A 14,074-nucleotide genomic window follows, 5' to 3' on the forward strand; every position below is an offset into this window, starting at 1 on the left:
AGCAGCCTCTCACCTCAACCGTCATTCCCTGAAACTTGGAGAAACAGGGTGTTTTTCAGGGGAATTGATGGGGACACTCCACCAGCAATTCCCTAGCAAACATTTAATGCAGAATTCTTTTTTTCTTTCTTCCAGCTCCCTTGCAGAAATGAGATGTTACTCTCAAAAGGCTGGGAGACTAGCACGAACAGAATTACTTTTTCACACGAATGGCCTTCCCACTTGTTTTACTACTTAGGTCCCAGATAGGGCAAAACAGAGCCTGTTTTACTGCTTTCCTGCCTAATGTTAGGCAAAAGCAAATCTTGCTTCCTTCCCAGCCTGCTTGTTGCACACACACACACACACACACACACACACACACACACACACACAGAGCAGCAAAGCCAGGGGGCAGCTGTAAAAAGACCGACTGCAAAGCAGATGCTTTGGAGGCTCCAAATCCCACCTGCAGTGGCTCCGTCAGACAAGAGCAAGCTTGCGTCAGCATCCCAGAACCAGCCTGGTAGTTCCCCCCTCCCTCATCTCGTCTCCATTCTCCCCAGCCCCTGCTACCAAGACCTTGCCAGGCCATGCCATTTGCTGGGCTCGATAAAAGGAGCGAGTTTCCTGCTCCTTTGGTGTAAATACCAAAGGTGTGAGAAGTGAGAGGATAATGTTCACTCCCGCTTTGCTTGATCTAAGGAGCTTGGTCGAGGCCCAGAGCAGGAGGCTGGTCTTTGAAAGGGAAGCTGAAAGTGAGCTGCTGGTTTCTTGGGAGTGCATGTGGATGTTAATTTTATAGAATGGCAGAGGTTGGAAAAGTCCTTGAAGGTGGCCAAGTCCATCTGTCCAGCAAAATGGAACAAAGCTATGTTGCTTGTGGACCAAAAGTACTACAAGCCCCAGCTTTTATCCCCTCCAAGTAGAATGAGACAAGCCCACTCATATAGATCCGATTCATTGAATTAAACCAAGGCTTCCTTTTCATTCCAAGCTGAGATTTTTAGGAATCCAAGGATGAAAGCCCATCATTATTTCACTGGCACAATGGGGAGACACCTTTGGAGGTCCTGCCAGCTGTGCAAGGGGCTGGGCCTGTGGGAGGATGCATGTGCCCAGATTCTTCTCAGGGCCAATAGCGTGTGTGCAACAGCAAACAAATGGGACAGACATTGCTTGAGTGATTTCATACAGACAAAAAGACCAAATGGAACAAACTTTGCTTTAATGAGAAAGACAGATTTTGTCTTCATGAAAACAAGATGCTTACGAAAGATGGAGCTTAACGAGCAACACTAAACCTCTTACATTGACCGATAATAATCTAACAATAATAATCTAATACGCTAATAATGGACCAAACCCCTTCCATTGACGGATAATAATCTAACAATAATAATCTAACAAGGTAATAATCTAATCTAATAATCTAACAATAAAAATATCATAACCTAATAACCTAAGAATCGAATAATCAAATAATCTAATCACAATAATAATCTAATAATCCTAATAACCCTTTAAGAAAGCTAATGAATCTGAAGTAACAAATTGAGAAATGTCTATCTAGTCAACTAAATTGAAGAATAAACAATCCTAATAAACTACTGAAAAACCAATCTGATTTCTATCTAGAGCCATTTGGCAGATAATTCTTGTGAGGCCCGGACAAGCGGCAGGGTTAATTTGGTCTTTTCTTCTTGGGGAGAGGCCCTGCTTCCTTCCGTGGGCGAAGGCTTCTCCGATGTGCGTTCCTTTCCTTGACGGTTTCAAACACCCTGGAAGACAGGAAACAAACCATCCATTGTTAATTCAATACACCCCATTAAACCAAGCTCCAAGATTTCCATGTCTCCGTGAATTTCTGTCTTTTCTGGCTGTGGCACCTCTGTAAATTGATCAGAAGCATAAATCTGATCTTTTTGGTTGCAGTTCCTTCAAACGTCTTCCTCCTTTTGCTTCATCTTATTTTTGATTTGATCGGCACCATCAAAGCAAGCTTTGGTCTCCCTGTTCCTACTTGTGTTCGAATTGTGTCTTGGTGGGGCACGGCAAGGTTTCCCTGGGAACGCTGGGCTTTAACCAAGCTCTTTGGGGTGAAAGTGCATTGTAAGGCTTTGCACGGCGGTGAGAGGCGATCCTGCGAGTGCCCTCAGCTTCCCCCGTGGTGCCTTTGAACACGGTCAGCCTGTTTTAGTCCAAAGGCGCAGGCTTTGAGCAGAAAGAGGTAGAACTTGCGCACCGTTTGCACTGGCCGCAGGGAAAGGGGCCTCCCGCCAAATGGGGTGGCTGGGGCGCTTGGCAGCAGGGACACTCCGCGTTGCGGGCCCTCTTGCGGCTTCTCTTCCCTGTCTCCCCATTCTCCTTTCTGGGAGGGCTTTTGCTCCTCTTTGGTTCGCTCACAGTCTGGAAATCAAAGAATCCTTATCAATTTTTCCTTCCTCTCACAAAGCTGGAAATCAGAGCATCCAGCGCCAAAATCCATGGGCCTAAGCAAATTCCTCCCAAGCCTAAAGAGCTGGGAAAACAGCTGGATTTGGGGGCAGGCTGCAGCGCAATGCAAACACAGCACTTGGAGGAAAAAACGCCTCCTTTCTAGGGCCTGAAGGGGTGGGATCAATACGTGCCTATCTATAGTTCTCCATTTCTTAATTGTACCTCTCTGCCTAGCATCTATTTACCCCTAGTTCTCCTCCCTGTCTAGGGAATGGCTTTTAAATTCAGCCAAATTCATAAAGACACACGGCTACCCAGTTTCTACTGCCCAAACTAATCTCTTTCTCTCTCTCTCTCTGTGAAGCAAATTCTGGTTTGTCAGTAAGGAAAGTTTTAGCAGAGCCACAGCATGGGCAGCTCCTTTTTGGGGAGTCCATTGGCATGCTACAAAAGGTCCCTGAACATCTGCAGAATCTCCACGAGCGCAGCCAGCATTACTGATGTTAGCAAGCAGTGGGGAATGAAGGATCTGATTGGAATCAGGAAGGGTACCAGCTCTTGAGAAAGCAGTCAGTAGAGCGTCCAAGCCCAGTTTGGTGACAGTGCTGCTTTCTTGGGTCAAAGTTATGCTCCATAAGAGCATAAGAGCAGCAGCACCAACAAGGCCTGGGCAGCATCTGCTGCGCCTTTCCAGTGGATGGGACAATGTGATCCTGGCAGAGCAGTGTCTCACAGGCTTGCCAGCAGGTTTGGTCCCCTTCTCCCAGTTTCTCCACCCTCCGGGCTTGTCTTGATTTTCTTCCCACTCACCTGAGCAAGACTTTTGGCAAGTTTATATTCTTTTTTCCAGGTGTAGTAGTAGTCCACACACTGGGCCACAGTCTTGCTCTGAATCTGTTGGGAAGAGAAAAAGAAGGACTCTAAAATGGCCATCCTGTAGGGTGCATTGGAGAAAAAGCAGAGTTCTGGAGTCACCTCGGAAGCAAAATCACGGCGTAAATTGAGTAGGGTGTAAAATGAAGTAAATAGGGGGTAAAAGAGGCATTATGCAGTGTGTATTATACAGTGTATTACGCTATGTGGGAACGCATGCGATGCAGAGATCAACAACAAATCCGTGTAGCACAGGTTTTCTTTCCCCCATTCACTCCAGCTCTCCCAGCACAGTGTGTTGCGGAAGCATCGGCGCACCTAGGAGACCAAATCTGACAGAAGAAGCCTTTGTCTTTGGAAAGAGCTTGGAGGAAAGGGCCTTTGAGGCAGAATCAGCCCTTTCTTGCAGGCCTTTGATATCCCGTTTCATTATTATGTTATTCTTCTTGGGATTTGAGAAGAGAGAGAGAGAGACTGGATTCCAGTATTTGGTAGCAGAAATAATCAACATTTCCTCCTGATGATCTGCTAGTTTAAAACAATGTCCTATGGCCTTACCTGCTTCTGGATGAGATGAAAATCCTTGCCATAGGTGTGAAAAGCCTTTTCGAAGGACTCCTTCTCCTCAGGTGTCCATTTGTCAGAGTCTGGCAAGAAAAGCAGCAGGTCAATTGATGCCTCCATCCACTTGCAGTAGATGCCACTGGCTGCCAAAACAAAATTGGCGCCATCCACCATTCACCTGCGTACATGTCTGCTCCCTTGGGAATAATGGAGACAGGAGCAGGCATTCTCCAGGCGGGAAAAAAAACCCAAAACAACCCCAGGGAAAACTGCAATGCAAGCTGAAGGGGGAGATGCTGCTGCTTTCCCCTGCCCCAGGCAAGAGGAGGCCTTGTGGTGGCGTTATTAGTTGAAGCACAAATGCTTGCCATGGCAATTAAGGGGACGGCAGGCAGTATCTGTCAGTGAAGGAACAAGCTGTGCTTGGCTTACCTGTGTAATGATAATCAGCCAAGGGGTGGCCTTGAGGTGTGGGAGGCCCCCCTGAGAGCAACATGTCCAGAGCCTCCTGCAAGATCAAAGGGAAAAAGGCTTTAGCTTCCCCGCCATAGAAAGGAGCCAACAAACCATCAACGCCGCTACCTTTCAGCTACTTTGCCTCTTCAGGGGTTCAGCCCGCTGGATCTCCTATGGGTTCAACACTGGGGGTTGCTCCCAAACCTTCCTTTTTACTGCCCAAGCCTTTGATCCAACTTGCCAAAGCGTGGCATGTTGCTCACCACCTCAATGCTTCTCCTGAAGCCAGAATTGCCTGCGCTCACTGAGGCTTGTGGGGATTTCCCCTCAGTTCCCCGCAGAATGTGTTAGAGCACACAGATGTGCGGGAGATCGACAAGGGAGCAGGCTGTGGGAGCTGCCAGCAGCGCCTCCAGGAGAGATATTCTCCCTGCTCAAGCCATTTGGGCTCGCCTCTGCTGTAGCTGGAGGAGACACAGCGGGCAGCAAGTTCTCCACTCCTTGTTAGCCCCCCTTCTTCAAAGAGCAGCCAGGAGTGGCTATCCCAGTGCCCAGGCCTTAGGAATTCCCTGTCCGCTCTTCTGGGCACCCAAAGAGCCGCTTCTTACCGGAAGGCTGCCGCGTGCCTGGTGCAGGCAGTGCAGGGCCAGCTCCAGGTTAGCCGCTGGCCCGGAAACGCCACGGGCGCTGGCCATGTCCAAGAGCTGTCTTACTGCAAGCACAACACAAACCCACTGAAAGTCAGGCTTGAAGGAAGAAAGGGGAAAGGCTGCAATACAAGGGAGAAGGAAAGCGCAAGAGCTAAAGACAGCCAAGCGGCTGGAGAGCATGGAAAGGATAGCAAAGAAAGGGGCAGCTGAACCAAGGGCCCACGTAGTGCTGGCTCTCCCTTGAAAGCAGCCTTTGGAATAAGAGGCAGGGGCCAATCTCTCCCCTTCCAGTGGCCAATGCCCCTGACCGGTAGGGAGAGGCGGCAAGTTGTTCTTTTTCCCGCTCTGCTGCAAGAATGGAGCATTCTCCTTGCCTCTAACACTCCCATGGGAGAAGATGGGTGAGACAAGGAGAGATGCAGAGCATGCCAAAAGCTGCCTTTTACCAACAAAAAGGAGCATTTGACACGCCGAGGTATCTCAGGGCTGGAAGAAAAGCTTGGCAGCTACCTCTGTCAGGTTTTCCCATGTCAGAGTCATCTTCCTCCAAAGGCTTCCAGACCAGGGATGCATGCTCTTCCTCCTCACTCGCTGCTGTGGTCTGCAGCTCGGGGAGCTCAGCCTGAAAGTCACTGCCAACCCTGATGTGTCTAAAGGGCAAAGGGAGTGGAGGGGAGAAGGGCAAGTGGTCAAGAGACACATGCCACGGACAGGCTTGAAGCAATCCCAGCCCAACTGTGGAATGACAGGTCTCCTCCTCGCCATTCCTCAGCTTTGCCGCTCTTTAATCCCTAGGGCAAAACTCACGGTCCAGTGTGGGCTCTTGCTTTCCTTTTCATTGTGCCTCTCCTTTGCACCTGGAAGAGAGCAAAACAATGGCCCAGATAAAAAGAATTCAGCCAAGATGTGTCGCTAACCTTCCTTCTCCTCCTCGTCGTCATTGCAAAGCACAAGCTCCTGCGTCCCAGCTCCCCTCAATTTGGTGCAATTGCTGGGTTTTTCACGTGGAACTTGCGAGGCAGGAGCCTGTGGCAGCCTGCAGTGTCCTCAAGAGGGGAAGACTGAGGGACAGGCAGTCTTGCCTTCAGGCTTGCCTTCAGTCTTGGGGCCAGTGAGAAGAGCCAAGAGGATGGCACGGAAGTTGTGCCAGGGAAGGCTTAGCTTGGATAGGAGGACCAGGTTCTTCAGCCAGAGGGTGGTTGGGCACTGGCACAGCCTCCCCAGGGAAGGGGTCACAACACCAGGCCTGACAGAGCTGAAAAATGGACATTTGGCCATTGCTCTGGGGCACAGGGTGCGATTCTTGAAGCTGTCCTGGGCGGGGCCAGGAGCCAGACTCAACTTTGTGGGTGCCTTGCAACCCAGAAAGTTCTGCCATACTGTGACTGTGTTGTTGAGAAGGACCACTCCAGGCAGCCCCATTTCACAGCTGCCTCTGACCATGAGGCAGAGGCAGCCCTAGAGGCATTGAAAATCATAGACAAATTGATCCCAATATCTCCATAGAGATAAGAGGATCTATCCTCTATCATTCATCTACAGAGATGCAATGCAGGTAGAAAAAAAAGAATCTAGAAAGATACTAAAAGCTAATGTCAGTGTAAATGATGAAAGTATGTAAGAATGGCTGAAACCAGGCCATTTTTGTAAGTGAAAGCCAAGTATTGGAGGACCGTGTCTGTCTTCTGCTTGGTGGGACAGCCAAGTGGAGCCTCCTGCCGTTCTCTTAGTGGTTTGGGGGCAAACGGGGATTTTCTTACCTTTGCCAGTGCCAAAGTAGTGTGGGGATGCCTGCTGGCAGACGAGATCAGGATGTCTACAAGGAGGCCAGATCTGGCACTGAGGCTAGAAGGTGGCTGGTCAGGGGCAGCCCAGGAGCAGATCCTGCAGCTGCTGCTCCAGCGCTGGTCCAGCACCAGTGTTCCACCAACGGCCACAGGAGTGGGAGACAACGACGACAGTTGCTATGGGCACAGCCCAACATTCCATGCCTGGGGGAGCCAGGGGAGCCAGGGGAGCCAGGGGACACAAACAGGGATGGGGCACCTTGGCCTCTTTTACTTCTGCTGCTGCAAGGTTGCCCTGAGGACCTGCCCACTGGGCCATTTCTCGCTAGACCTGTGGACAGGGCAAAGCAGTGCAGGGAGAGCCCTGGGTCTTCTGCGTGCTTCTCTGGAAGGTGCCTCCAGCTGAACAGGAGCCTGGCTCTGTCAAAGGGCCCATAGCACATTGTCTGCACTGGAGAAGCAGAAGGATCCTGGCCCTGTCTCTGCTCCAGCTGCGAGAGGAGCAAGAGCCTGCCAGTCGTTCAGTGGAGAGGCAGCTCCACAGCTTTCTCTCAAAGTGGAAGCATTCATCCAGCCCCCTTTATAAACTGTCTGATGCCTAATGATGTCTCTTGATGTTTCCCTGCCTTTGAGCTGAGCAGCCTCTCACCTCAACCGTCATTCCCTGAAACTTGGAGAAACAGGGTGTTTTTCAGGGGAATTGATGGGGACACTCCACCAGCAATTCCCTAGCAAACATTTAATGCAGAATTCTTTTTTTCTTTCTTCCAGCTCCCTTGCAGAAATGAGTTGTTACTCTCAAAAGGCTGGGAGACTAGCACAAACAGAATTACTTTTTCACACGAATGGCCTTCCCACTTGTTTTACTACTTAGGTCCCAGATAGGGCGAAACAGAGCCTGTTTTACTGCTTTCCTGCCTAATGTTAGGCAAAAGCAAATCTTGCTTCCTTCCCAGCCTGCTTGTTGCACACACACACACACACACACACACACAGACACACACACACAGAGCAACAAAGCCAGGGGGCAGCTGTAACAAGGCCCACTGCAAAGCAGATGCTTTGGAGGCTCCAAATCCCACCTGCAGTGGCTCCGTCAGACAAGAGCAAGCTTGCGTCAGCATCCCAGAACCAGCCTGGTAGTTCCCCCCTCCCTCATCTTGTCTCCATTCTCCCCAGCCCCTGCTCCCAAGACCTTGCCAGGCCATGCCATTTGCTGGGCTCGATAAAAGGAGCGAGTTTCCTGCTCCTTTGGTGTAAATACCAAAGGTGTGAGAAGTGAGAGGATAATGTTCACTCCCGTTTTGCTTGATCTAAGGAGCTTGGTCGAGGCCCAGAGCAGGAGGCTGGTCTTTGAAAGGGAAACTGAAAGTGAGCTGCTGGTTTCTTGGGAATGCATGTGGATGTTAATTTTATAGAATGGCAGATGTTGGAAAAGTCCTTGAAGGTGGCCAAGTCCATCTGTCCAGCAAAATGGAACAAAGCTATGTTGCTTGTGGACCAAAAGTACTACAAGCCCCAGCTTTTATCCCCTCCAAGTAGAATGAGACAAGCCCACTCATATAGATCCGATTCATTGAATTAAACCAAGGCTTCCTTTTCATTCCAAGCTGAGATTTTTAGGAATCCAAGGATGAAAGCCCATCATTATTTCACTGGCACAATGGGGAGACACCTTTGGAGATCCTGCCAGCTGTGCAAGGGGCTGGGCCTGTGGGAGGATGCACGTGCCCAGATTCTTCTCAGGGCCAATACCGTGTTTGCAACAGCAAACAAATGGGACAGACATTGCTTGAGTGATTTCATACAGACAAAAAGACCAAATGGAACAAACTTTGCTTTAATGAGAAAGACAGATTTTGTCTTAATGAAAGCAAGATATTAACAAAAGATGGAGCTTAACGAGCAACGCTAAACCTCTTACATTGACCGATAATAACCTAACAGTAATAATCTAATAAGCTAATAATGGACCAAACCCCTTCCGTTGACGGATAATAATCTAACAAGGTAATAATCTAATCTAATAATCTAACAATAAAAATATCATAACCTAATAACCTAAGAATCGAATAATCAAATTATCTAATCACAATAATAATCTAATAATCCTAATAACCCTTTAAGAAAGCTAATGAATCTGAAGTAACAAATTGAGAAATGTCTATCTAGTCAACTAAATTGAAGAATAAACAATCCTAATAAACTACTGAAAAAGCAATCTGATTTCTATCTAGAGCCATTTGGCAGATAATTCTTGTGAGGCCCGGACAAGCGGCAGGGTTAATTTGGTCTTTTCTTCTTGGGGAGAGGCCCTGCTTCCTTCCGTGGGCGAAGGCTTCTCCGATGTGCGTTCCTTTCCTTGACGGTTTCAAACACCCTGGAAGACAGGAAACAAACCATCCATTGTTAATTCAATACACCCCATTAAACCGAGCTCCAAGATTTCCATGTCTCCGTGAATTTCTGTCTTTTCTGGCTGTGGCACCTCTGTAAATTGATCAGAAGCATAAACCTGATCTTTCTGGTTGCAGTTCCTTCAAACGTCTTCCTCCTTTTGCTTCATCTTATTTTTGATTTGGTCAGCACCATCAAAGCAAGCTTTGGTCTCCCTATTCCTACTTGTGTTCGAATTGTGTCTTGGTGGGGCACGGCAAGGTTTCCCTGGGAACGCTGGGCTTTAACCAAGCTCTTTGGGGTGCAAGTGGCTTGTAAGGCTTTGCACGGCGGTGAGAGGCGATCCTGCGAGTGCCCTCAGCTTCCCCCGTGGTGCCTTTGAACACGGTCAGCCTGTTTTAGTCCAAAGGCGCAGGCTTTGAGAAGAAAGAGGTAGAACTTGCGCACCGCTTGCACTGGCCGCAGGGAAAGGGGCCTCCCGCCAAATGGGGTGGCTGGGGCGCTTGGCAGCAGGGACACTCCGCGTTGCGGGCCCTCTTGCGGCTTCTCTTCCCTGTCTCCCCATTCTCCTTTCTGGGAGGGCTTTGGCTCCTCTTTGGTTCGCTCACAGTCTGGAAATCAAAGAATCCTTATCAATTTTTCCTTCCTCTCACAAAGCTGGAAATCAGAGCGTCCAGCACCAAAATCCATGGGCCTAAGCAAATTCCTCCCAAGCCTAAAGAGCTGGGAAAACAGCTGGATTTGGGGGCAGGCTGCAGCGCAATGCAAACACAGCACTTGGAGGAAAAAACGCCTCCTTTCTACGGCCTGAAGGGGTGGGATCAATACGTGCCTATCTATAGTTCTGCATTTCTTAATTGTACCTCTCTGCCTAGCATCTATTTACCCCTAGTTCTCCTCCCTGTCCAGGGAATGGCTTTTAAATTCAGCCAAATTCATAAAGACACACAGCTACCCAGTTTCTACTGCCCAAACTAATCTCTTTCTCTCTCTCTCTGTGAAGCAAATTCTGGTTTGTCAGTAAGGAAAGTTTTAGCAGAGCCACAGCACGGGCAGCTCCTTTTTGGGGAGTCGACTGGCATGCTACAAAAGGTCCCTGAACATCTGCAGAATCTCCACGAGCGCAGCCAGCATTACTGATGTTAGAAAGCAGTGGGGAATGAAGGATCTGATTGGAATCAGGGAGGGTACCAGCTCTTGAGAAAGCAGTCAGTAGAGCGTCCAAGCCCAGTTTGGTGACAGTGCTGCTTTCTTGGGTCAAAGTTATGCTCCATAAGAGCATAAGAGCAGCAGCACCAACAAGGCCTGGGCAGCATCTGCTGCGCCTTTCCAGTGGATGGGACAATGTGATCCTGGCAGAGCAGTGTCTCACAGGCTTGCCAGCAGGTTTAGTCCCCTTCTCCCAGTTTCTCCACCCTCCGGGCTTGTCTTGATTTTCTTCCCACTCACCTGAGCAAGACTTTTGGCAAGTTTATATTCTTTTTTCCAGGTGTAGTAGTAGTCCACACACTGGGCCACAGTCTTGCTCTGAATCTGTTGGGAAGAGAAAAAGAAGGACTCTAAAATGGCCATCCTGTAGGGTGCATTGGAGAAAAAGCAGAGTTCTGGAGTCACCTCGGAAGCAAAATCACGGCGTAAATTGAGTAGGGTGTAAAATGAAGTAAATAGCGGGTAAAAGAGGCATTATGCAGTGTGTATTATACAGTGTATTACGCTATGTGGGAACGCATGCGATGCAGAGATCAACAACAAATCCGTGTAGCACAGTTTTTCTTTCCCCCATTCACTCCAGCTCTCCCAACACAGTGTGTTGCGGAAGCATCGGCGCACCTAGGAGACCAAATCTGACAGAAGAAGCCTTTGTCTTTGGAAAGAGCTTGGAGGAAAGGGCCTTTGAGGCAGAATCAGCCCTTTCTTGCAGGCCTTTAATATCCCGTTTCATTATTATGTTATTCTTCTTGGGATTTGAGAAGAGAGAGAGAGAGACTGGATTCCAGTATTTGGTAGCAGAAATAATCAACATTTCCTCCTGATGATCTGCTAGTTTAAAACAATGTCCTATGGCTTTACCTGCTTCTGGATGAGATGAAAATCCTTGCCATAGGTGTGAAAAGCCTTTTCGAAGGACTCCTTCTCCTCAGGTGTCCATTTGTCAGAGTCTGGCAAGAAAAGCAGCAGGTCAATTGATGCCTCCATCCACTTGCAGTAGATGCCACTGGCTGCCAAAACAAAATTGGCGCCATCCACCATTCACCTGCGTACATGTCTGCTCCCTTGGGAATAATGGAGACAGGAGCAGGCATTCTCCAGGGGGGAAAAAAAACCCCAAAACAACCCCAGGGAAAACTGCAATGCAAGCTGAAGGGGGAGATGCTGCTGCTTTCCCCTGCCCCAGGCAAGAGGAGGCCTTGTGGTGGCGTTATTAGTTGAAGCACAAATGCTTGCCATGGCAATTAAGGGGACGGCAGGCAGTATCTGTCAGTGAAGGAACAAGCTGTGCTTGGCTTACCTGTGTAATGATAATCAGCCAAGGGGTGGCCTTGAGGTGTGGGAGGCCCCCCTGAGAGCAACATGTCCAGAGCCTCCTGCAAGATCAAAGGGAAAAAGGCTTTAGCTTCCCCGCCATAGAAAGGAGCCAACAAACCATCAACGCCGCTACCTTTCAGCTACTTTGCCTCTTCAGGGGTTCAGCCCGCTGGATCTCCTATGGGTTCAACACTGGGGGTTGCTCCCAAACCTTCCTTTTTACTGCCCAAGCCTTTGATCCAACTTGCCAAAGCGTGGCATGTTGCTCACCACCTCAATGCTTCTCCTGAAGCCAGAATTGCCTGCGCTCACTGAGGCTTGTGGGGATTTCCCCTCAGTTCCCCGCAGAATGTGTTAGAGCACACAGATGTGCGGGAGATCGACAAGGGAGCAGGCTGTGGGAGCTGCCAGCAGCGCCTCCAGGAGAGATATTCTCCCTGCTCAAGCCATTTGGGCTCGCCTCTGCTGTAGCTGGAGGAGACACAGCGGGCAGCAAGTTCTCCACTCCTTGTTAGCCCCCCTTCTTCAAAGAGCAGCCAGGAGTGGCTATCCCAGTGCCCAGGCCTTAGGAATTCCCTGTCCGCTCTTCTGGGCACCCAAAGAGCCGCTTCTTACCGGAAGGCTGCCGCGTGCCTGGTGCAGGCAGTGCAGGGCCAGCTCCAGGTTAGCCGCTGGCCCGGAAACGCCACGGGCGCTGGCCATGTCCAAGAGCTGTCTTACTGCAAGCACAACACAAACCCACTGAAAGTCAGGCTTGAAGGAAGAAAGGGGAAAGGCTGCAATACAAGGGAGAAGGAAAGCGCAAGAGCTAAAGACAGCCAAGCGGCTGGAGAGCATGGAAAGGATAGCAAAGAAAGGGGCAGCTGAACCAAGGGCCCACGTAGTGCTGGCTCTCCCTTGAAAGCAGCCTTTGGAATAAGAGGCAGGGGCCAATCTCTCCCCTTCCAGTGGCCAATGCCCCTGACCGGTAGGGAGAGGCGGCAAGTTGTTCTTTTTCCCGCTCTGCTGCAAGAATGGAGCATTCTCCTTGCCTCTAACACTCCCATGGGAGAAGATGGGTGAGACAAGGAGAGATGCAGAGCATGCCAAAAGCTGCCTTTTACCAACAAAAAGGAGCATTTGACACGCCGAGGTATCTCAGGGCTGGAAGAAAAGCTTGGCAGCTACCTCTGTCAGGTTTTCCCATGTCAGAGTCATCTTCCTCCAAAGGCTTCCAGACCAGGGATGCATGCTCTTCCTCCTCACTCGCTGCTGTGGTCTGCAGCTCGGGGAGCTCAGCCTGAAAGTCACTGCCAACCCTGATGTGTCTAAAGGGCAAAGGGAGTGGAGGGGAGAAGGGCAAGTGGTCAAGAGACACATGCCACGGACAGGCTTGAAGCAATCCCAGCCCAACTGTGGAATGACAGGTCTCCTCCTCGCCATTCCTCAGCTTTGCCGCTCTTTAATCCCTAGGGCAAAACTCACGGTCCAGTGTGGGCTCTTGCTTTCCTTTTCATTGTGCCTCTCCTTTGCACCTGGAAGAGAGCAAAACAATGGCCCAGATAAAAAGAATTCAGCCAAGATGTGTCGCTAACCTTCCTTCTCCTCCTCGTCGTCATTGCAAAGCACAAGCTCCTGCGTCCCAGCTCCCCTCAATTTGGTGCAATTGCTGGGTTTTTCACGTGGAACTTGCGAGGCAGGAGCCTGTGGCAGCCTGCAGTGTCCTCAAGAGGGGAAGACTGAGGGACAGGCAGTCTTGCCTTCAGGCTTGCCTTCAGTCTTGGGGCCAGTGAGAAGAGCCAAGAGGATGGCACGGAAGTTGTGCCAGGGAAGGCTTAGCTTGGATAGGAGGACCAGGTTCTTCAGCCAGAGGGTGGTTGGGCACTGGCACAGCCTCCCCAGGGAAGGGGTCACAACACCAGGCCTGACAGAGCTGAAAAATGGACATTTGGCCATTGCTCTGGGGCACAGGGTGCGATTCTTGAAGCTGTCCTGGGCGGGGCCAGGAGCCAGACTCAACTTTGTGGGTGCCTTGCAACCCAGAAAGTTCTGCCATACTGTGACTGTGTTGTTGAGAAGGACCACTCCAGGCAGCCCCATTTCACAGCTGCCTCTGACCATGAGGCAGAGGCAGCCCTAGAGGCATTGAAAATCATAGACAAATTGATCCCAATATCTCCATAGAGATAAGAGGATCTATCCTCTATCATTCATCTACAGAGATGCAATGCAGGTAGAAAAAAAAGAATCTAGAAAGATACTAAAAGCTAATGTCAGTGTAAATGATGAAAGTATGTAAGAATGGCTGAAACCAGGCCATTTTTGTAAGTGAAAGCCAAGTATTGGAGGACCGTGTCTGTCTTCTGCTTGGTGGGACAGCCAAGTGGAGCCTCCTGCCGTTCTCTTAGTGGTTTGGGGGCAAAC

The 14,074-nt window shown here is 49.8% G+C and overlaps 2 protein-coding genes and 1 long non-coding RNA gene across 3 annotated transcripts in view; 1 reads left to right on the forward strand and 2 right to left on the reverse strand.

The window, feature by feature from the left end:
* LOC111941366 (uncharacterized) overlaps positions 1–14,074 on the forward strand; it is a 298,151-nt gene that overhangs the window by 80,475 nt on the left and 203,602 nt on the right. The window lies entirely within an intron of this gene.
* On the reverse strand, positions 1,191–7,067 carry LOC147648475 (zinc finger protein 541-like). The gene is made up of 10 exons (XM_086868244.1): positions 7,008–7,067; positions 6,722–6,925; positions 5,769–5,818; positions 5,472–5,611; positions 4,920–5,023; positions 4,288–4,363; positions 3,850–3,938; positions 3,229–3,312; positions 2,225–2,388; positions 1,191–1,760 (listed from the first exon to the last, which is right to left on the reverse strand). The coding sequence occupies exons 1-10, from the start codon at positions 7,065–7,067 to the stop codon at positions 1,664–1,666; spliced, it is 1,068 nt and encodes a 355-aa protein (XP_086724370.1). The 3' UTR covers positions 1,191–1,663.
* LOC147648476 (zinc finger protein 541-like) lies at positions 9,032–13,269 on the reverse strand. Its single transcript, XM_086868245.1, has 8 exons — positions 13,136–13,269; positions 12,800–12,978; positions 12,287–12,390; positions 11,655–11,730; positions 11,216–11,304; positions 10,595–10,678; positions 9,593–9,756; positions 9,032–9,128 (listed from the first exon to the last, which is right to left on the reverse strand). Exons 1-8 carry the CDS (start codon positions 13,267–13,269, stop codon positions 9,032–9,034), a joined length of 927 nt encoding a protein of 308 aa, XP_086724371.1.

This window comes from Cyanistes caeruleus, chromosome Z, assembly GCF_971803275.1.
Source record: "Cyanistes caeruleus chromosome Z, bCyaCae1.hap1.1, whole genome shotgun sequence".
Taxonomy (NCBI): Eukaryota; Metazoa; Chordata; class Aves; order Passeriformes; family Paridae; genus Cyanistes; species Cyanistes caeruleus.